This window comes from Onychostoma macrolepis, chromosome 19 (genome assembly GCF_012432095.1).
Source record: "Onychostoma macrolepis isolate SWU-2019 chromosome 19, ASM1243209v1, whole genome shotgun sequence".
NCBI classification, from domain to species: Eukaryota; Metazoa; Chordata; class Actinopteri; order Cypriniformes; family Cyprinidae; genus Onychostoma; species Onychostoma macrolepis.
The window spans coordinates 29461140-29486055 of record NC_081173.1 but is presented as its reverse complement, the minus strand read 5'-3'; the positions used below and the strand labels follow the sequence as shown (position 1 = coordinate 29486055).

Below are 24916 nucleotides of genomic sequence, written 5' to 3'. Positions count from 1 at the left end.
TCACCTCCAGACCAGTAGCAGCTGATCTCATTCCCTCTGAGTGTGTCCATCGAGTGACAGAGGTACGAGGCTTCAATGATCTACAGAAGGAGGAATACTTCAGGAAGAGAATCAGTGATCAGAGTCTGGCCGATACAATCATCACACACCTGAAGTCATCAAGGAGCCTCTACATCATGTGCCACATCCCTGTGTTCTGCTGGATCTCAGCCACTGTTCTGGAGAAGATGTTGAGTGAAGCAGAGAGTGGAGAGATTACCAAGACTCTCACTCAAATGTACACACACTTCCTGATCTTTCAGACCAACATCAAACATGAGAAGGACTATGAGAAGAAAGTCAAAGATGAAGACATGATTCTCAAACTGGGGAAACTAAAAAAGCAAGAATGGACAACTGGACCTTTTCCTGCATTTCCTTCTGGGTCTATCATTGAAGTCCAATCAGATTCTCTTACGAGAACTACTGACACAGACAGGAAGCTGCTCCTACAACAAAGAGGAAACAGTTCAGTTCATCAAGCAGAAGATCAGGAGGAATCACTCTCCAGAGAGATCCATTATTCTGTTCCACTGTCTGGATGAACTGGGTGATGATTCACTGATGCAAGAGATCCTAGATTACATGAAATTTAAAGGAATAGGAGAAACCAAACTCTCCTCTTCACAGTGCTCAGCTCTGGTTTATGTGTTGCTGACATCAGAGCAGAATATGGATGTTTTTGATCTAAATCAGTTTATTGGAGCACAAAATGCAGCAGATGAAGTTCTTCAGAAGCTGCTGCCTGTGGTTAAAGAATCCAGATCAGTTCAGTAAGTTACACTGACAACAATCACTACACTGACAAAATAATCACATTTATGATTTTAGCTTGTTCTTTCCTACCAAACCAACAAAATAATAAATTCATATGTATCATATATATTTTACACCAGAATTGAGAGTGTGAAGTGTGTCATTGTTCTCTACAGGTTGAGGGATTGTGGAGTCACAGATGAAGGTTGTGCTGCTCTGGATTCAGCTCTGAGATCAAACCCCTCACACCTGAGAGAACTGGATCTGAACTATAATAGCATAGGAAACACAGGAATTAATCTGCTTTCTGCTGGACTAAAAGATGTTCATTGTAGACTGGAGAAACTGACGTAAGAGTGTATAAAAGTACAAAAACAAGCTTTATATCATTACAACAATATATCGACGATGTGAAGTTATGACTAATGTTTTCATTTTATACAGATGTGTTGATGATTTTGGAGTAAAACAAAAGATCCTTACATCATGATAATGAAATGAACCTCCTCAAGCACAATGTAGAAGCTGGTCTGAATCTTAGACTGTCTCTCTCTGATTGCGAAGTTCCTGTTTATCTGAACTGTAGATCCTGAACTGAGAGACTAAGGGTGAATCCCATTTCTCTGTCTTACCCCTTCCCCTTACCCCTTCCCCTTAGTTTTGCGCGTTCACGTGAGAGTAAGGGCTATCCCAATTCTCGTTTTGATCGAGGGTAGGGCTAAGGGAAGGGTAGATACCCCTTAAAACCAAGCATTTTCACGAGCTTACTTGAAACCAAGGGGTACCCAGAACACACTGTGCAACCGGCAACAATCAAGTATTTTCGGCTTAAATAATTTATTTAAAAATTACGACAGTCTTGTTTTGTGCTCTAGACAGTCCTGTACATATATATTTGCAACCATGTTCTTAATTGAAACGTTTTTAAAAAATCGCTAGTTTGCGACGCTAACGTTACATTGCTGATTTGCACAACAGTCCCGCAGACTAGCCTTGAATGGACTCCATGCATGTCTACAGTTTTAACAAGTTTGTAAAATCCAAAGTTTGTGATCAACACTTGTCGGCTCTGGTGACGTAGCAGCCAGCTAGCGACGGTGTATGATGACGTAACCGTAACCAAGTGGTGTCTCATTTCATAGTGGTATGTTTTCACCCCTAGCGCTTACCACTCGGTTTCGAGGGACAAGGGCTAGGGGTAAGACGTAGGGGAAGGGGTAAGACAGAGAAATGGGATTCACCCTAAAGCCCACATAGCAATTTTTCTCTGGCCCAGCTCTGCCCCACACAATCACATACCGCAATGACTTACGGTCCTAGTGTGTACCAGGTCTGGATTCCAGACAAGGGCCACACTAGGACCGTAAGTCATTGCGGTATGTGATTGTGTGGGCCGGAGCTGGGCCAGAGAAAAATTGCTATGTGGGATCTGAGGTCCTGTATGACCATAGCTGGCCCTATTCTGGTCCTATACGCTGGACCAGATGGGTTCCACATGTCAGCCTCAACAAAACCATAACCAAGCCACTTGATACACACCCCTCCCAGATGAATAGTCACAACAACGACAATATTCTGAACAAATATTTAATCATGTTTAATCAGCAAACCAAGTTGAATGAATCTCACACCTAACATACAGCATTATGGTCAGTTCACACTTTCACAAAAACTATAAAAAAAAACATGCTTATTTGTTTTGCTTGGTCAGTGTGTTCACACTGTTGGAGTATGGCAGGGTGAATTGGCTTTTAGGTGCTTTGGAAAACAAAACAAAAAACAGTAAAATAAATATATATTTGTTTAATGTTCACGCAATTAACACAAAATTCTTAAATAAGGTAGTTTCTCTATTTTTGCAATATTCAAGTGCAATATTCAATATTCAACCTAAGTCTGAAGAGTACACATAATATCTAGTAGACAGCAATCCTTGTGAGTGAGAAGTCTGGTGTGGAGGCTGGATCTTGAACTGACTTCTGTCCAGGTTATCTGTCTTCAAGAACTGCCCTGAAATACAATTCAAACAATGTAGTGTGAGGCTTCTACATTCACATTTTGGCCTCAGTGGTGAAGTGTGCAGAAAATTCTGCTGGACTGAAATTTAGTCTGTGGTGAACAGTCTTCAAGAGTGCAAATAATATTTTAAGTTTTAAGTATCTTTCAGGCTCGCGTGAGGTTTCCACAAGCAACAAAGTCTGCTTGAACAAAAATTTCACTACATTTAAAGTTTAGAAAATAATATACATACAGACCATTACAGTTTGAAGTGAGGTGCGTTCACAGTACTGGTTCTGTCTTACCGTTATTAATTTTAATTTCAAAGAACATTTTTATTATCATCTGTGTCTTTTTTTTAATTATGATTGACCCCTCTGTAGGTTGTTGTGTATGAAGTGTCCTCAGAGCAGAATTAAACAAGATGGCCTTGTAGGACGTACAGGAACCCAGACAGCAACATAGTGTTGGCCCAGATCCGGCCCACATCTGGCCCGTGTGAAATCCATGCAGGCCAGATGTGGGCCGGATCTGGGCCGACCATGCTTGCTGTCTGGGAAATATTTGATATTTATTTGATATATTGTTTTGAATATTTGACAAACTTTTGAATGTTTGAGGTTTTACTTACTAGTCAGATGGTTCATGGCGCTTTGGAGATGTTCTTAGACAGGAGATCTGCTCCGCTCCAGCTCTGCAGCACAGCCATCAGCATGGAATTTTATAAGATTTCTCAGATCACCTGTGTTTCCTGTATCTCTGTCAGCAGCTCTCATTACAGATTTTCTTGTAACTTTCCCTGTTTAGGTATTTGTTTCTGATGCTTCTGAAATCACAGTACAATTTATCAATATTTGTTTGCAATGAAAGTTCAAAACGTGTTTGAAATAGTTTCAGCTCATTAGTTCATGTAAGTGACATCACTGATTGACCCCACAGTGCAGGGCTATGGAATTAGATTTGTGCCAAATAAAATGAATGTAATTTTTCAAGAAACGTATGAAAATATCAAGTGAAACTGAATAAAATGTCTTTGAAACTAAAAAATAAATAAATTACAGGCAAAATCTTTGACCTCGTTTTCAATGCACTGCAGGTTTTGCAACTGTTTTCTCATCTTTCATTCGTTGATCTGTACTTACAAATGCACTTCCAGAGTTTTCATTTACGCTTCTGAAGTTTTCGTTCGCCATTCTGGCACAAACATCTCGTGGGGGCGGGGTTAAAAGCGGTGTGTTCTCATTGGCAACTGAGTTTTTGATTGACAGCTTCTTGACCTGGAAGTGAAGGCATCAGTATCGTTGCACCTGTGTGGATGTGAGCGTCTGTTAGCGGTTTCCTATTTCATTTTAATGATATAAAATGATATATAAAGATTTTTTATTATTATTTTATCAGTATTTTTCTGCTGCTACACTGCATTGATGAGATGATTTCTTAGGAATAGCACAGATGAATGATATAATCATCATGATCATCAATCATCGTCGTTATCAGGATATTCACGGTAAGTTGTCTTGATTTAGTCCAATCACAGGACCTGGTTATCTATACACAGTTACAGTCTTCAATTAGATCATATTTGCTTCGATTGGTTCATATTTTCCCCCAGCACATAGAGTATACAGTACTAAATTTACTCTATCTGACAATAACCAATGCTATTTTACAAGCACGCGGTCAATCACTGCGCTGTCAGCTTTAGCAATGTAAGCCTTTTTACCATGCTTTTTCTGTTAATGAAAAAATAGTCACTTCAGATGAACATTTTGGGGGGAAAACAAACAAACTTTGACAAATAATGCCTAAATATATATCCAAATGCAAAACCTAATACATGCAAATAATTATGACTGAAAACAACAGGGTTTCCAGCAACTAGGGTATACACAGTCATGATTATTTAGGCCTATACAGAGCCATCTAATGGTTACACAGCGGTATTACAGATGATTAATGGTATGTAACTTTGAGGTATTTTAGTACCAAGTTAATAATAATATATATTAAATAATTATATTGTGTATTTATTTGTTTGAAATATTTTAAGTTTGAAATGTGCCATGGGAGTTCAAAGCAGTTTGTATTGTTAGACTATGATACATGTCCTTTCTCTGTTTCCAGAGAGCGGAGCAACTTTTTCATAAACTTCTGATGCTGACCCAGAGGATGTAGTGATGGTACCAGAGATCCACTGCCCTCATCAGACAAGAATCTTATGGTGTTCAGACACGTCACCTTTGAATGACTGGGATCTTGATCTTCAGACACCTGATATTATGCAAATATTTTTACTTCTTTGGAGCTCTAGATAAAACAAACACTGTTCACAAGTACACAAGAGGTTGCACTTTATTCTTATTAGTCTATGCTGATCTTGAATTGGCATACCAACAGCATATGATTGTTAAGGGGATAGTTCAAAAATAAAAAAATATATTTTTTTTAATTTTACTCACCCTCATGCTCACTGGACAGGTAAACACAAGTTAAGATTTTTAGGTAAATAATTAATCTCTGTGAGTCCTAAAGATGCTTTAAAAACCTCACACAGCGACCATGACCGTAATCCATCTGACCTTAGTTTTTAAATCGGTATCTTTTGAAGTGAAACAATAGATAAGAAAAACATTAATAATATAAACTTTTGACTATTAATAATAGCTTCCACTCAACTGTCAAATGTGCAAGGGTTACAGTTCACTTGTGTTATGTGAATGAAAGAATTTTCTTTTTTTGGGGTGGACTATCCCTGTAAAGACTGATATTGCACTCCAGTACATTACATACTCATTCACTGTTTTGTAACTTATACTGTAACAGGAACTGTTGAAAGGATCATTGCAGTGTTTAAAACATATGAATTTTAAACATTATGTATGTTATGTTCTTGTGCATTTTGTGTGGTAATGTAAATTATAATACTACTGTGCATTATTTATACTATGCAGTTAGTGTTTTGTGGATTCTGGTCTTTCCTGTCACAACATAATTGCATCCAAGACTTTCACTTTGATACTTGTTTATATGCTATAGTGACAATAAAGAATGTCAATTTATTTGAATTAATTCATATTTTCATTTACATTCATTCAACTGGTTTATAAAAGTCACACTTGAGTTGATGATTGTTAAAATGTATTTCAAACTTTAAATGTTAGATGATGATGTAAACTAAATAAAATAACTAAACAAAATGATCAGCATGATAAAAACAATTGGCAGCAAGAACATTGTGTGGGATATGTAATAAAATAAGCTTGATTGCCTGGTTGGAGTGAGACTTTATTGACGTCTGAATATCACAGTATAGTATTGTATTTCAAATGTAACAGCTCAACCTAATCAGACCCTATAATGCAAAAGAATCAAGAGCAATAAACAAACATCATAAGAGAACACTGGACATTATACAATATTTCCAGTATTACAGTACTTTAATAATGAAACCTCAATATGACCTTTTTCTCTCGCGTTTTCTCGTGCTCCTAAAAGCTTATGTTGACAGAGTAGTAGCAACAGATAAATAAAGATTGAATTCAAAAATAAAACTCCTAACTTTATATCATTAAAATGAAATAGGAAACCGCTAACAGACGCTCACATCCACACAGGCGCAACGATACTGACGCCTTCACTTCCAGGTCAAGAAGCTGTCAATCAAAAACTCAGTAGCCAATGAGAACACACCACTGTTAACCCTGCCCCCACGAGAGCTTTGTGCCAGAATGGCGAACGAAAACTTCAGAAGCGTAAATGAAAACTTCAGAATCGTAAATGAAAACTCTGGAAGTGCATTTGTAAGTACAGATCAACGAATGAAAGATGAGAAAACAGTTGCAAAACATGCAGTATATTAAAAACGAGGTCAAAGATTTTGCCTGTAATTTATTTATTTTTTAGTTTCAAAGACATTTTATTCAGTTTCACTTGATATTTTCATACGTTTCTTGAAAAATTACATTCATTTTATTTGGCACAAATCTAATTCCATACAGGGCCCGGTTGCATAAAGCACCTTAAGTGTAATTTTCCCTTAAGATCGCCCTTAAGTTTCCCTTACTATTAAGGGCGTTGCATAAAATATACCTTAAATGACACTTAAGGGTTTCTTTAGGTGAAACGTCATAATCCCTTAGAATTTCTCTTAAGTGTCCCTTAAAGCCCATTAAGTGTTGCATAAAGCCCCTTAACTGTCATTTTCATAAGTATAACGTAAGGTATGGAAAATGTCACCTTAAGTGTTACACAGCGAGCAGATTCAATCCTAAAGTCTTCTACAAGACACAATCGGCCGCTTTATAACAGATTTAGGCATTTATTCACATTAATCAAATTACATACAACTAATAGCTCAAACGTGAGTGCGTCATGCGAGATCACATATATTCTATAATATTTTATTCCTGTATTTTCCTACATATTACCTGGGAGATGACTTGAAAAACACACATACAAAATATATTTTCGCAATCGTGTGTTTACATTTCTGCTTTTAGCTTAAGCTGCAGCCAGCGACCGCTGCTGTATTCCATCATAAGATACTTCTATGTGTCCGGTGTCCTGACATTTTATCCTACCAGTCAGATTTTCCTACCAGGCTTACTGCAAAATCAATATTGCGTCTTTTTTCTCAAGCTGAACAACAATATTTAATTTATCTGCATTACTGTATGGGTAGGTTTAGGGTTGGGGTAGGTGTAGACATTAATAAAACACAATCTAATAGGTAGAAAAAAATATTTATTTTTTGTTTCCGGTAGCTGTATCCCTTCTAGCCACAACTGCGAATATAACACATAATTACTGTATTTGCATTACTGTAAGGGTAGGTTTAGGGTTGTGGTAGGTGTAGACATTAATAAATCATAATTTGACAGGTAGCATTTTTTGTTGTCGAATTGTACTACCTACTGTTTTAATGGGAGGTAGCAAAATCTGACAGGGTAGAACAAATCGACAGAACACCGGAATGGACTTTCAGCTCAACAGCGCCCTCCGGCTTCTTGTATGAATGAAACATACACTGCATAGGAGTGTTTAGTGCTTCATAATGTTCACATCACCTCGTTTTGGATACGAATAAAATGACTGTCTTGTCCCTTTGCATTTAAATATAGATTTATTCACATTAGTCCCTGAAAATGTTATGTTTCTGTGAAAACACACTTATCTGCATTAACAAATAACGTGTCCATGGCAAAAGTAGATTTTTTTTAACGCAAAACCTGGGTCGCTGTTGTGAAATACTTAACGGTTTCCCTTAAGTAAGGGAATGGTTTAAGGGATTGTATGCAACACCCTCAAGTCATTCCCTTAGATAAGGGGAAATCACGCCTTAAGTGTCATACTTAAGGGGAAAACTTAAGGTGCTTTATGCAACCGGGCAACCTTTAGGTTAAATTAATTAGCTTATAGTGACTTCCATTTATCTATTGACAAAGTATCAGCAAAACATTTACAAAACTATCTTGAGCTTTATGTTATGCATTTTAAAAATATATTTTCAAAATGTATTTCAATATATTTAACAGTGTTTCACATATTTGTGAATATATTACCTTTCTGTATGGGAAAACATTGAGATTTTAGTCAAAAATATTTGAAATGGATTTTAAATGTGGGTCAAGATCGGCAATACTTATGTGGCCCACATATCTATATTTGACATCTGGGCCAAATACTGCATTTGACATCTGGCCCATGTCTTGTGTGCCGTCTTAAACCCGGTACCATCTCTGCCAAACCCGGGCCCACATGCTGTATGCCAGTGCCGGATGAATGCCAGCCGTGCCAGATGCATGCCAAATCTGGGCCAAATTTGTTTGCTGACTGGGAGAGTGTCATTGTTCTCTACAGGTTGAATCATTGTGGTGTCGCAGATGAAGGTTGTGCTGCTCTGGCTTCAGCTCTGAGATCAAACCCCTCACACCTGAGACACTTGGATCTCTCTGGAAATGAAATGGGAGGTTTTGGAGTAAAGCAGCTTTCTGATCTACTGCAGGATCCTCTTTGTGAACTGAAAATACTGAGGTAAGTTTGTATAAAATGTCTCAACATCCTCCTTTCCATAAGCACACATCAACTAATTTGAGGTACAACAGTTTTGTCCACATAGATAGTGTCACAGTGTGAGCCTGTGACTATACATGGACTAAGTCTTGTTATGCATTACGTCTTCTATATTGAGTCTATGTGTAGTTATGTGGTTTATGTGCTTAATGTGTGTATCAATACAAGTTAACAGCAGTTTTCAGCTGTAAATATAATCTTGTATCTCCTCGTTATTAATAGAAATAACCACATACTCATGCTCATCTGATTCATATAATTTATTAAGAATAGTTAAGTTTATGTTGCAAATACACTTACCCGTTTTGAGTCATTTACCAAACTGTTACAAAGTTAAAATCCCGGTTCATTTATATGGTGTATTCGTGCCATTTACACGTCCATGTTGTGTGTGACATCTATAAAATGTCTAGAGCTAACCCAGTTCAGTGTGGTGGGTAGTATGTGTAATTAGTGATACATGCAAATCAGATCAGTTGATATAGGTGATTTTATTTTCGCTAAAGGACATTGTAAATATTGTACAGTTTTATTGTTTCTTTTGCACTATTATTGTGGACCTTTGACCATGTGGCACAAATAATTCACCCTTGAACCTTAATCTGCAGTTTCACTTGTCACTTCTGGCCTCCAAACGCCAGTGCGATCCAAACAGTTGATGTCAGGAGTGGGATCTAAACTAGGGATGGGCGATATCTTATTGTTTGCGATGTACTGGTAAAAATACCAGTACACCGATAAGAATTAGTCGTCCTGCGATAATAACAATAAAGTCTAGTTGTTGACACATTTCTGTGTGTGACAGTGCGGAGCGACATTGCGGAAGGCGGACGTGAAATTGAGGAGGAGTTTGTACAGTGCACAAAAAATCAGTCTGAATAAATGTAATTAAGCATTCTGCGTTAGTTCAGGCAGGCCTAGTAGTCAAGCTCTGCTATTAGCTGATGGGAGAAATCAAACCCGGCCCCTATCAGCTGATCCAACTCAAGCTCTCAATTGGCAAATCTCAAACAGGGCGCCTTACTTAAACACTGCTTCTGTCTGCTTGCTTTGCTGCTTCCTTCGAACGCTGCCTGCAAGAACCTCACTGTATGTTACCGTACCATGAAATCACGCTTGTTTTTGACATTACTCACCCAGCTGTTTATCATGTCTTCTGCCGCCAATGACGAAGATCCGTGGATTGAATCAATCGATGAATCCCAACAACATCAAAGCCAAACAGGGGAAGTTATTCTAAATGAGAACAATGTTTCTGTCCGTCGGAGCACTCGTTTGGCAAGTAAATCCTCTTGCTCTACCGGCATTAGCGACTGGCCTCTGCCTAAAATATTGGAGGTTCTGTTTAAAAGCAATATCCCGATGTGTCCGTTATGCTTAAAGACAATGACCCCCGACTTTCAAAAACTTTGACTCTGGCCGAATTTATCGTAGCATTTGGAGTATTCAGAGATGTTATATGCAAAGTTTTTCCGTCTCGTAGAGCCGAGCTAGACACGTATTTAGCTATTATCGCTGACTTGGCTCTCACTTATGGAGGAACTCTCTTTTATGAATATCATAAATCCTTCTCCGCAAAAGCTGCCATGTTTATTCAGCGTTTCAATCAGAAACTGGACTGGTCTGTAGTCGACTTAACACTCATCAGCAGACACTTTACTGGCCATCAAGCTCTCTCCTGCTCGATCTGTGGCTCTCACACTCACACGCCCAATCTGTGCCCAAAAACTGTCTCTCTCCAAGCTCCTAAACCTGGCTCAAGCTTGCAGCCTGAGCATTCATGCTTGTAGTTACTGTGGAGACAGCCACCCCAAATCTGTGTGCCCGAGACGAACACGCTTTATGAAAAAGGAGAAAAAGAAATAAATGGCACAAATAATTCACCCTTGAACCTTAATCTGCAGTTTCACTTGTCACTTCTGGCCTCCAAACGCCAGTGCGATCCAAACAGTTGATGTCAGGAGTGGGATCTAAACTAGGGATGGGCGATATCTTAACGTTCACTTAAGACACTTTTGTGGTCCAGGGTCACATATACAGTGATAAAGGCTATGCCGATTAGCATTGCATTATAAATATACTTTCCTTATAAAAAATACCCAAGATTGCTTGAAGAACACAGATAAACCATATACTTTGTGCAATCGTATGTTTATTGTCTTCAAGTTTCATTAAAATTTCTCTATCTCCATTGTGCATTTTATTCAGCAATAACTGGATACCTTTGTCCATATTAGGGATTTCCTGGAGCGTTGTCAGTAGTATTACTTCTGCTATGGATATGTGTAGTTTCTGCACAAGGGCGCCCTCCGGCTTCTAGTATGATTTAAACAGTTATTACATTACCATCTCACAGGACCTAAAGGGGGTCAATCACATTGACTCCATTGTGAAAAAGACCCAGCAGAGGCTGTACTTCTTTCGTCAACTGAAAAAGTTCACAGGCACAGATGACACAGTCTTACTCAGCTGTTATTGAGTCGGTTCTGTGCACTTCTATAACTGTCTGGTTTGGGTCAGCCAGCAAATCTGAAACAGCCTTTTAGGACAGCTGAAAGGATAATTGGTGTGCAACTACCCAACCTTCAGGACTTGTACAACTCCAGATTAAAGAAACAGGCAAGTAACATCATCAGAGACCCATTTCACCCCGGCTACAACCTGTTTGCACTCCTGCAGACGTTACAGAACTCTTTGCACTAGAACATCTAGGCATAAAACAGTTTTTTCCCCCCATGCCATCTCCAGCTTAAACCGCTAACACAGAAATTACCACCTATTTTTTTGTAATTCATTTCTTAATAACTAATTGTTGCCTCTCTCAAGTATTATGTAAATACATATGGATATGTTTATACAGTATATACAGTACATAATGCAAAAATCTGTACGTAAATCTTCCGTTCCAGATGTATACCACATTATTATTATTATTTTATTTTTATTTTTTTCTTAGTCTTATTTAAATGGTTTTTCTGTTCTTGTATCATATATATACAGGTGCATCTCAATAAATTAGAATGTCGTGGAAAAGTTCATTTATTTCAGTAATTCAACTCAAATTGTGAAACTCGTGTATTAAATAAATTAAATGCACACAGACTGAAGTAGTTTAAGTCTTTGGTTTTTTTAATTGTGATGATTTTGGCTTATATTTAACAAAAACCCACCAATTCAGTATCTCAACAAATTAGAATACTTCATAAAACCAATAAAAAAAATAAAAGCCTCAATTCGGCGTGGCATGGAGGTGATCAGTTTGTGGCACTGCTGAGGTGGTATGGAAGCCCAGGTTTCTTTGACAGTGGCCTTCAGCTAATCTGCATTTTTTGGTCTCTTGATTCTCATTTTCCTCTTGACAATACCCCATAGATTCTCTATGGGGTTCAGGTCTGGTGAGTTTGCTGGACAGTCAAGCACACCAACACCATGGTCATTTAACCAACTTTTGGTGCTTTTGGCAGTGTGGGCAGGTGCCAAATCCTGCTTGAAAAAAGCTGGTCAGCAGAAGGAAGCATGTAGTGCCCCAAAATTTCTTGGTAAACGGGTGCAGTGACTTTGGTTTTCAAAAAACACAATGGACCAACACCAGCAGATGACATTGCACCCCAAATCATCACAGGCTATGGAAACTTAACACTGGACTTCAAGCAACTTGGGCTATGAGCTTCTCCACCCTTCCTTCAGACTCTAGGACCTTGGTTTCCAAATGAAATGCAAAACTTGCTCTCATCTGAAAAGAGGACTTTGGACCACTGGGCAACAGTCCAGTTCTTCTTCTCCTTAGCCCAGGTAAGACGCCTCTGACGTTGTCTGTGGTTCAGGAGTGGCTTAACAAAAGGAATACGACAACTGTAGCCAAATCCCTTGACACGTCTGTGTGTGGTGGCTCTTGATGCCTTGACCCCAGCCTCAGTCCATTCCTTGTGAAGTTCACCCAAATTCTTGAATCGATTTTGCTTGACAATCCTCATAAGGCTGCGGTTCTCTCGGTTGGTTGTGCATCTTTTTCTTCCACACTTTTTCCTTCCACTCAACTTTCTGTTAACATGCTTGGATACAGCACTCTGTGAACAACCAGCTTCTTTGGCAATGAATGTTTGTGGCTTACCCTCCTTGTGAAGGGTGGCAATGATTGTCTTCTGGACAGCTGTCAGATCAGCAGTCTTCCCCATGCTTGTGTAGCCTAGTGAACCAAACTGAGAGACCATTTTGAAGGCTCAGGAAACCTTTGCAGGTGTTTTGAGTTGATTATCTGATTGGCATGTCACCATATTTTAATTTGCTGAGATAGTGAATTGGTGGGTTTTTGTTAAATGTCAGCCGAAATCATCACAATTAAAAGAACCAAAGACTTAAACTACTTCAGTCTGTGTGCATTTAATTTATTTAATACACGAGTTTCACAATTTGAGCTGAATTACTGAAATAAATGAACTTTTCCACGACATTCTAATTTATTGAGATCAGTGTTGGGTGTATATATTTATCATGTCTGTGAGGCATGTATTCGCTCAGCTTTGGTTTGTTTTTGTGAAGCGCTCCTGTTCAAGACGAGACGGCAGAAAGCGCATCATGTTTGTTTTCTTTGTTTAATAAAAGCACAACGTTTTGTTGGTATTGTGAGTGCACACAAATAAAAGTAGACCCTTTACAGTTCCGAATTATGTATTACTCTTACCTTTATCAGAAAAAAAATAAAAAATGACGGCGTAGGCTATTTTAAGTTGTTTCCACTGAAAAAAAAAATGCAAGTGATTGCCCTGGTGCCTCCATGTCCTGCAGAGCGCACTTTAGCTTCCACTCTCCGCACAAACTTGGATATAGTTTAGCGCACATTAGCGCAGGTTTAACGTTTAAACCTTGTTATATGCTTGAACTGTTTTAGTATATCTATAGATTTTATTTTAGGCAAGTCGTGATGAACAAACATAGGCTATGATCAGCTCACTGTATGCCGCTTGGTCGTTATACATTATATAAAACTTATATTTAACGAATAAAAATACTCCAAACGTTTTTCTAAATTAACTTAATTAAAAAAAATAAATAAAAAAAACGAAACGAAATATAATAATTTTGCCATTACATACAAAACTGAACTATTTTAATAGCCGAAACAGTAGTATAAGCTGTTTTGAGAGAAGGGGAAAAAGACGGGCTCGGGTCGGTAATTCTGATAAGCTGTCGGACACGGGCCAGGCCAGGGCCTAAATTTGAGGCCCGTGCAGAGCTCTAGTCGCACTATCGCGAATTCCATCCGTGTTTTGACTTCAGTAAATCAGTTTTGGTGAATACAAACAAAGTGATTATTTTTCATGAGTCCAACATCCCGCCGCGCAAGAGACGTGGTCAGACGTCTTTCACTATTGTAATACTGTTAAATAGAGAAAAACATTTTATATTTAAGTAGGCTAATTAATAGCATAATTCTTAACCTTATTCTTGAAACACAAAAATGACCAATAAAAAGGTGTCAAGCACCAAAAGCAGCAGGTGTCAAGCACCAAAAGCAGCCCATATAAATCCATAAGCTGTCTTTAATTGAAAAATATGCATTGTGTGCGTGCGTGTATACACGGTCACTCACCCAACGCAAACGCCCACACCTAGATAGATAAAAAAAAATTAAAAATCAAGATTCATCTAATTTTCATCATTTTTGAAAGAAGACCTGCTATGAGGAATTTACCTCATAAGAACAGCGCGATCTGACACGGCTTTATTCAGCAGAGAAGATCATTTCTGTAATTTATTCTTACCTACATTAGTTGAATAATTAAGAATAATTAGTTGGTAATTAGTTCGTGTTATTTTTACATAAACCTGTATGGATTTTACTAGTTGGGCTTTTCCTGAACATCTTACCAAACTGAAATGTATTGTTTAACTTTTAAGCTTTTTTGTTATTCAGATATTTTGCAGAGTATTTATATTTGTTAACCAAAGAAGGTTTTATAAAAATGTTTTAGTATTAAAGTTGTGTTAAAGCTAAAAGGCTAAACTATTCTATGTTTGACTCAAATTGAAAGAATAAACAGTTTAATTTCTATTAAGGTTTATAGGGATTTTAAGATGTAGCCTAATTAGCGATTTGAATAATTAAGTTACTTATTGAGTAACTAAGTTACTTTTCAGACAGTGTAATCAGTAAAGTAATTTAAATACAATATTGATGATGTAATTAGTAACTGTAATTAATTACTTTTTGAAAGTAACTTACCCAACACTGATTGAGATGCACCTGTATTTATCAAGAACTCCTATAACAACAACAAATTCCTTGTGTGTTTGCACACACTTGGTGAATAAAGCTCATTCTGATTCATGAAATGTCATTTTTCACAGAGGAAAGTGTGGGTGAGGCAGGGCTGTCCAAGGAATACAGGCAGGAGAGATGCAGAAAATGGGTTGCAAATTTAATTGACAGCTCAGAACAGTCAGAGTATTTGTCAGCCAGTTTATGGAGTTTCAAAAAGACTTCTGCCCGTCATGATGCAACAGTTGGAGATTATGCAGAAACTGGACGTTATAAAGCCATCATCCAAGGAGTAGAATAACCCCATCATGCTTGGGCCTAAAAAAGATGAATAACCCAGCTTCTGCCTAGAATTCCAGAAACTCAACTCAGTGAGTAAATTTAATCCTTACTCCATGCCCATAGTGGATGAGTTGATAGAAAAACTTGGTAGCGCAAAATTCCTCACAACCCTTGATCTATGCCAGGGGCCACCAAACTAGGTCCTGGAAGGCCAGTGTCCTGCAGAGTTTAGCTCCAACTTGCCTCAACATACCTGCCTGGAAGTTTCAAGTATACCTAGAAAGACCTTGATTAGCTGGTTCAGTTGTGTTTGATTAGGGTTGGAGCTAAACTCTGCAAGACACTCCAGTACAGAGTTTGGTGACCTCTAATCTATGCAAAGGCTAGTGCCCTTAAGTCCAGACCAGTGTTAATTTTGACAGCAAATTTTGATTTAGTTTTAGTCATAGTCTTTTGACTAAAATGCCATTTAGTTTTAGTCATATTTTAGTCATCTGAATTGTTTTTAGTTTTAGTCTCGTTTTAGTTGACTAAATATCATAAGATTTTAGTTGACTAAATCTACAGAAAATTTAGTCAGCTAAAATCTAATGGGTTTAGTTACAGTGCATTTATTAAGCATTTCACTAAAATTTCCAAACTCATTATATAGGTTTGATATTAAGGTTTTATCATGGTGTACTGTGGTGACACACACCATGCCTTTGTTAAAATTAAATAAAACCATTTCTCATAAAGAACAAGAACATGGTCTTCTTTTTAATGAAATACCAATGGCTATTATGTAAGAAATACACAATAGGCTAATTATGCATTCTTTATAACAACTTGTTTGCCATATTCTTCATTCTTTCAAGCAGGCATATTTATTTCTATAAATACATTTAGATTCATCTTTAGGGCTACTAAAGTGATTCAGTCAAGAGCAGTGAGTGATTTTCTGTATTTCTTTTGTTGCTTGATTAACATCAATGACTCGAACAATAGTGACTAAATTAGGCTGCTATCCCTTTAAAACCGAATGCACGGATGCAATGTACTGATGCATGTTCTCCCTACTGTTTACGTTCATTTAAGACGTAATCAACTGTGTTTACATGAATACTCGTCAAAACGGACATTTTGACATCATTTTGTGTGTATTTCTCCTTTCATGCGACGTGAAAGAGTACTCACGCACTGTGAGACACGCTTTCTGTGTGTGTATGCTTCAGTGTCTGCGTTCAGAAAACTGGACCGAATTGAGTTCTCTCTTGCGTCGTCAGATTTATCCATATGCTTGCTCTTCTCTTACTCCCACATACTGAAATTTTTTAAAGTTTTATGCGCCGTGCAGCAAGTGTATTTTAGCTTACGTCCCGCCAGTTCATAGGTTCGCATCTAACCTCCCATGCAGCGGATTCGTTCTGAATGAATCTCTTCCCAAATCATCCCTCCCTAACATTTTCGTCTTGTATTTATTCGTTGACGTAAATGGAAATAGATTTACGTCATAATTTTTGTCATTCAAAAAGAGTTTTCGTTCATTATCGTCTTGTTGTCGTCAGTGAAAAAAATGTCGTTGACGAAAATTATTCTGGAAATGAACACTGGCCCAGACAGCTTGCAAAACTTACAGCTTGCAAAACTCCATTTGGACACTATCATTTCCGGGTCCTTCCTTTTGGGCTTCATGGAGCCCCTGCCTTCTTTCAGAGGATGATTGATCAGATCCTCCGGGGCACTGAGGAACTTTACCACTGCATACTTGGATGACATTATCATCAATAGTAAGACTTGGCAGAACCATTTGCAGCATCTCAAGGAAGTATTATCCAGGCCAAAGGCTGCTGGACTTACCATTCATGTAGACAAGCGCACCATCGCCAAAATGGAGACCTGCTACCTCAGTCATGTGCTGGGACATAGAGTCATATGCCCTCAGGTTGGTAAGGTTGAGGTCATTAAACATGCTGAGTGCCTTACAACAAAGAAACAGATTTTAATGAGATTCATTAAAAAAAAAAAATGCTGATTCTTTCCGGAGCAAAAAACAGTTGCTCAGAGGATAATTTAGTTGTGGCTTTGAAACTATTTTCATTGGTGGAGTAAAAACAGAGAAAGTGGCAATATTGTATTTTAAATATGTTATTGAACTGTTCTATCAGATTCACAATTGTGCTGTTTGGTCTGAATATCAGCACAAGTTTGGTTACCAGCCACCTCTTGCGACAAATAAAAAATAAAAAAAAAACTCTCCTCTTCACATTGGTCAGCTGTGGTCTATGTATTGCTGATATCAGAACAGAAGATGGATGTTATTTTCTTTTCTCCAAATCAGTTTATTGGAGCACAAAATATGATGAAAAAGATGAAGTTCTTCAGAATCTGCTGCCTGTGGTTAAAGAACAGACGGGATCAAAACGGACAGCAACAGTGTCTTTAACAGTGTCTTCTTATTGATGCTGAATGATTAGGACTGTTTATCCTGTAATGATGTTTATGTGAATGTTTTACTGCCTCTATAAATCACATTTGTAGTTTACACATTTTATTCTACTATTGCATCTTTAATATCTACAGGTTGTGTAAGTTTCCTGAGTTAAAAATAAACATGACAATGTTTATGTGTATGTTATAATCTCTTTATGAATTACATTTGTAGTTCTCACATTTTTTCTTTACTTTAATTGCTGTTGGGGTCTGAAAATGAACTGTAACTCAGCAAATACTTCACACAGAGACATGAGAGTTATATCTATAGGAAGCTTGAAGTGTCTACTTTGAAATGAAGCAAGTCTTATCGAAAACAAACATTCTGTGATAGAGTAATCAGTATGAAACCAACACGATGTTCAGTCTGTCCCGTCTGACTCATTATCTCTAATGAGATCCCGCCCTCGCACTGTTCATATGTAAATAGCCGCGTGGGACGTGCGCACGTGCAAACTCCCAACACAAACAAAGAAGAGATCCTCATTGCGGCTACTGTTACTGCTTGCGCTGAGTAAAGGAAGGATTTCCCTCGAAAGAAGAACACGATTTCATCCAGCAGAGGAGATCAATCTGATGAGTAAGTAATGTTTCTTTTTTGCATTAGTTAACGTTTTATTGTGACATAAACTTGAACAGATTTACTAACAGTTAGTTGGGGTTTTCCCAAATGACAACATGATGAATGCTACGCCTCTAAGAATGTTTAGACCATGTTTATTATTAATACTCTGTTCACAAATAGATTTTAATAGCGTGCTAAACATTGGAATGTACAGGTAGATGGAACACCTGCTAAGCATCACTGCCAGTCGCACCTCCTCCGGTGCCCATGGGTCAGCAACAGGGTCATCAGCCAGGAACCACCATTCACCAACGTTTCGCTCCTTTAATCCTGGAACGTCTCCTGGTGGCGGAACAGTGACAGGGACGTCTCCCTGTCACCCCCTGCAGCCGATGGATGTTAACCTCTGTGGCTGTTGTCGGGGTTAGTTGTTCTTTCCCCAGCTCTTGTCTTTCCTCCTCAGCCAGAGCCAAAAGCTCCCCTTCTCTGCCTCTTCCGCTAGCTCTTTGGTTGCCTTCTTTAGACTCCCTCCGGTCACTCCTACCTCCCTCAGCAGGCGTGTGGTTGACAGCCCCACGTAACCTCTGCATCCAACCTCCACTGGATGGATGGTGGTCTTCCAGCCAGCCTCCCAGCACTCAGCAGCCAGCTCTAAGTACTTAGCCTTCTTGCGTTCGTGGGCGGCCTCCATCCCCCCCTCCGCTGGTATTGTGAGCTCAATGAGCAGCACGGATTTTGCCTTGATGGACCACACCACTATGTCAGGGCGGAGAGATGTAGTAGTGATCTCGACCGGGAAACGGAGCTGCCTGTCAAGGTCAACTCTCATGTTCCACTCCTGGTCAGGGGAAAACGGCCTAGGTATTTCCCTTGGTCTGATGTTTCTTCTCCCCCCGCCTTCCGTAACAAAGCTGATATAGTTATGGTTCTCTGCTGATGGTACCCCTTTGTTGCCCCTTTGCTGCCCTCTAGTACCTCGGCTAGCTTTCTAAGAACCTGGTCGTGGCGCCATCTATAGCGTCCCTGGGAGAGCGCGATCTTACAGCCTGACAAGATGTGCTGTAGGCTTGCATTAGGGGTATTGCAGAGTGTACAGCCTTCCTCACTCCCGAACCACTGGTGAAGGTTCCGAGGACAGGGAAGCATATCGTAGGTTGAGCGAATGAGGAAGCTGAGCCTTGCCTGCGGAATCTTCCACAGGTCTGACCAGGTGATGTTTCGGTTGACTACTCCCTCCCAGGTTGTCCAACTTCCCTGTCGGCCCTGCGACACTGCCTTGATCCTGTAGCGCTCTTCCTCCATTCTTGTCACCTCCGCCACCACCATCTCCTTCCTCTCTTTGTTGTTAGCCTTGGACCAGAAGAGTGGTGCTTCTCCCCACCCTAGCCCTGCTCTTCCTTTCTGGACTCTGCCGACAATCTCTTGATGTTGCAAACGACTGACGGCTTGGTCAACCTCAATTTGGGCATTCCACTTCCGGCCTGTCAGAACCTTAGGGTTTGCGTTCCTTACAGCCTGGTCCGCGGACTCTCTCAACTCAAGAACAAGTCTGGTCTTTTCCTGTTTGTATCCCAAACTGATGGATTGGAGCGGCAGCTGGAGGGTGTTCCTTCCGAAGAGGCCCGTTTCAGAGAGGCACCGTGGCAGCCCCAACCACTTTCGGATGAATGCATTGGCTTTTCCATCCATCTTACTTGCGGTGGATGAGGGGATCTCACTCATTTTCAGTGGCCACATCACCCTCCTGTAGAGCGTAAATTGGTAGCACCAGATCTTATACTTCCCTGGGAGTTGGCTTTGATCGATCTTTACCAGGCCTTCTGAAAGCTGTTTCATCACAGTTCTCCCCATCTGCTTATCCGTAAGTTCTGCCGTGTACTGCCTCCCCAGGCTTTGGATGGGTTGCTCAGAGAGGAGAGGGATTTTCTCTCCCCCCACAGCGAAAAAGGTGCTGTCGTTTCTGACTCCTCTTCTGAGAGACAGGCTACGTGATTTTGATGGCTTAACAATAATTTTGATGGCTAAACAATAATAATTAGTTTCTCAGATATAAAATATCACTTTTTATAGTACAAAGTACATCCTTTTATTGTACAAAGCATGCTTGAGTCTGTGGCTACAGAATCATATCATAGCATGGGCGTAACCACCATATACTTTGGGGGGGACGTGTCCCCCCTAAAATTGGAAAAATACCAATCTGTCCCCCCCAATAATAGGCCTATTATATTGTAATATGTGACATATGGTATGCCCTCCTTTAATGAACCCTGGTTGTAGCCTAGTGGATCTGTTATTTACGATTTACTTTCAATTTAGGAAAAACAAGGGAAACAAAACTGTGTGACCACCCCCCCTCGATTGTACACTTGTTTGAGCCCGTAAACGCCGGCTTGCAGTATCGTTTGAAAAAACCGCTCAGTCCGACTGTAACTGGTGCTTAAATGAAATGAAGGTAGGAGCTAAAACAAAGAAGCAGGACCGGACGAACCGGCGGACATTCGCCTTTTTTTTTCAGACGGTAACAGAGGCGCGGGAAGTGGGGGTGCTGTTTTTTTTCTGTGGGCAACTGTTTAATTGTTGGGAATAAAAATAAAAAAAATCGGAGTGTCTAAGTGCTAATATCCATGTTGTTGACAGAGGCTATTTGCACTAATTCCACCCACAAACGTATTATTGGGATAGTCAAATTAGCAAAAACCATTATCATTCGTTAGATTCATTGGCGCAGATGGTAAAGCGTGTGTTACACATTTGGACCCCCCCAATATCTATACCATGGTTACGCCCTTGTATCATAGGCTACTATAAAATCATACATACTAGACTATATGACTACAAAATCATAGTTGAGTTTTTCCCAAACTATAATTCCTGACTACAATGTTTGAAATCGTGTAAAACATTTTTAATATGAGGGGCAATTCACTGTATTTAAATTTCTTACGGCGCGATAATGTTTTCATGCTCTATATAAAACAATAAAAGTAATATAAGTGTACACTGTAACATGATGAATGCTACGAGTCTAAGTATGTTTAGTACATGTTTATTATTAATAGCCTACTCTGTACAGAAATAGATTTTAATAACGTGCTAAACAATAATTAGTTTCTCAGATATAAGATTTCTTTCTCTTTTTTATGATAGTACAAAGCATGTGTGAGTCTATGGCTACAAAACCTATGTGTATATATATATATATATATATATATACATATACACATACAGATGTTCCTGATATTAACATGCTCACAAATGTTTTGTTTTTTTTGTTTGTATTTTATTGAATCAGATACCAGCACCAGATGTATCCTGATGTCTCTTCAAACTGTTTTCCTCTGAGAGCGCTGTACCAACATCAGATGTTCAACTACACTGATATTCTATGTTAAAACAAGCTCCTTTTCTACTGATTATGTTTTTTTCTTCTTGAATCCCAGGGAAAGAAGCAGGGGCACAGGAAGTGGGGGTGCTGAGGGTGCTGCAGCACCCCCTGTTTTTTTCTGTGGGCAACTGTTTAATTGTTGGGAATATAAAAAAAAAAATCAGAGTGTCTATTTAAGTGCAAATAGCCATGTTGTTAGCAGAGGCTATTTACGCTAAGTCCACCCACAAACGTATGACTGGGATAGTCAAATTTGCAAAAGATGGTCATCAAACGTCAGATTTAGTAGCGCAGATGATAAAGCATGTGCTACCGTTCTTTTGACACGATTGACCGGGGTTCGAATCTGCCTTTTGGCTAACTTTTTTTTTCTCCCTTTTTAAATTTCAAATCACATCACAAAAGCATTTATTTTTTAATACAAATGAAGGACATAATCAAAAAGTTGAACAAAGTATCGGGTAGGGTTAGGGTAGGTGTAGGGAGAGCTTTTGTCCCAATAAGGTGGCATCCATTTAATAATTTGAAATAAAATAAAAAAATTACACTCAATAAGTTATTGCATACTATTTTATTATGTATTACAATGCAGAGGTGCAGATAATTGCCACTATTTGCAATAAGTAATGTTTTTCTCTAATAATGTTTTTCGCCACAACCCTTTTATTCAATATTTGCAATAAGTAATTAGCAAGATCCTGCTATTTTAACATAGAATAAATAGAATCTAAAGCTATTTGCACTGTGTAAATAGCATATTACTAAAGAATACTGCTCTATTGCAACACACCAAGATCAGTGTGCACAATAATGTGTCTTTGACCTTCATTATGTATGTTTTGATTATACTGTGTTGTAAATAAAATACAAATAATTTAAAAAACCCTTTTTTTCAATCTCCTCACATTCTCTCTTACCTGCCTCACAGTCACAGTCACACTGATGGGCCATTAGGGGCCATTAGGGGAGGGCCCTTTGTCTCTCAGGTGAGACTCACTTAATATTCATGGCCATTGCCACTCCCTCGCATATAGACCCTCGACCACAAAACATGTCTTGAAAATTTTAAATCAATATATTGTTTTCTGTGAATGAGTAAGCAGAATGATTTTCACATAATTTTGAAGTAAATATTCTAGCCTACAAGACTGATTACTCAAAAGTCTTGTTCAGGACTATTTAGTGTGGGTTTTATAGCCTTATTTCAGCTACATTTTTTTTCCCAAAACTTACTAACCACGCATAATATTTTTTTTCTAAAAAATGCAAACATGTACATCCATCTTGGTCACATATTATTGTAGCACAGTTTGTGCTGAATACAAAAAAAAATTACATGTTGGTCAATAGTATGTTTTAAGTAGCTGAAATAAGCACAAATATCAGGGCATGTCAAAACATCTCAAGGGCCCCAAAATGACCTCAGACCCCAGAGGGTTAAGGTCGAAGAGTGCACTGGTCATTCAGTGTGATACAAGACACCATCTGTTTTGAGTCGGGTCCTGATCAGGGTTATTTCTGATTAAAACCATCCGGATGTGTATTGACCTACTTGCCACATAAGTAAATAATTGGAGACAAAATATTGATTTGAGTTTAAATAATTTATCAAAAAACTCAGTGCCAGCAAGCAACCAAACCAAGGCTAATGAACAAGCTCAAGCAAGACGTCCATTTAAGGGATAATTTAGTCATAACACTTACTACACAGCTTTTCACTATATGAGTAATTTCACGAGTTCACACTTACATATAATTAGCTGGATAATGCGTATTTGGCGAGTATAGTAATATGTAATTGGCGAGCTGTCTGGGGAAGGGCCCTGAGCTTGAGAATGGCCCGAACCCAGAGTACCCCCTGTATAAGTGTGGTAAGAACTCAAGTGGTAAGAACTCAAGAGTGGAGAAGGGGCGATGGAGGGATGCTGATTAACCGTCAATGGATAGATTTATGTCAGCTGTATTTATACCTATGCGTTGATTAACTTGAGTGCGTTCCTCTTGTGTTAATTAGGCTAAGTATCTGACGTGCTCCTCCCGAACTTTGTTAATAAAACATCATTTTGTCAAGTCAAGTCACCTTTATTTATATAGCGCTTTTAACAATACACATTGTGTCAAGCACTTAACAGTATCAAATTGGAGGATAGCGTGTCAGTAATGTATAATGATAAGATTAAACACTCAATTTTCAGTTAAAGGCATTTCATTACTGAATTCAGAATGTCATTGTCTAGTTCAGTTTAGTTTAAATAATATCTATGCAATCAAATCAGCGATAATCGCTGGAATTTAAGTGTCCCCAACTGAGCAAGCCAGAGGCGACAGCGGCAAGGAACCAAAACTCCCTCTTTGACAGAATGGAGAAAAAAACCTTGGGAGAAACCAGGCTCAGTCGGGGGGCCAATTCTCCTCTGGCCAGACGAAACCCGCAGTTCAAAGGTTTATATTTCTATTTCTATTTTGTTGTAATTTCTAACAATAATAGTATTATGTAGTTAAGTATTTTATTATATTTTTAGTTTTATTGTATTTTAATCGAGGTCTTCACTGGGGATATGTCTCTGGGGCTCATCTAGGTGTCCTGGTCTCCGCTGAAGATCAGGACTGTAGACATCATTTCTTGGTGCTGATCAGAGGTGGGTAGTCCAGGGGCCAAAGAGTAAAAGTCCTGCCATAATTTTTTTTCCACCCAAAGCATTATGGTGGCATTTGCTTAATATGCTTTTTTTTCAGTTCTGTAACAATTAAATGTATTTAATAAACCAGAGAGATTTAAACCAAGAATGTTCACTCATCATGAGTTACAATCTGAAAGCATAAGCTAACCTGCTGCTTCAAGGTTTGATTCAGCATTGCACAAATGTTTGCTGTAAAACAATATTGCAATTGTTTAGAAGCAAATTTCTTTGAATTACTAAAAGGCTCAAGAGCCCAACTAAAGCAAACACTGACCACAATTATGGTGGCAATGTTTTTTTGCTTTTTTTCTCCAGTTAATTTCATCCAAAGCTGTGGCTGAAGTCAGTTGTAGTTCTTGTTTTTCTCTTTTCTTCAGTGATGTTGATTGTTAACATCAGGTGTT

The 24916-nt window shown here is 38.7% G+C and overlaps 1 protein-coding gene across 1 annotated transcript in view; it reads left to right on the top strand.

The window, feature by feature from the left end:
• The window catches only part of LOC131526367 (NACHT, LRR and PYD domains-containing protein 12-like), an 88393-nt gene that overhangs the window by 52193 nt on the left and 11284 nt on the right, over positions 1 to 24916 (top strand). The window contains 2 exon segments of the mRNA XM_058754642.1: positions 972 to 1145; positions 8653 to 8826. Coding sequence (XP_058610625.1) covers positions 972 to 1145; positions 8653 to 8826 — 348 coding nt within the window.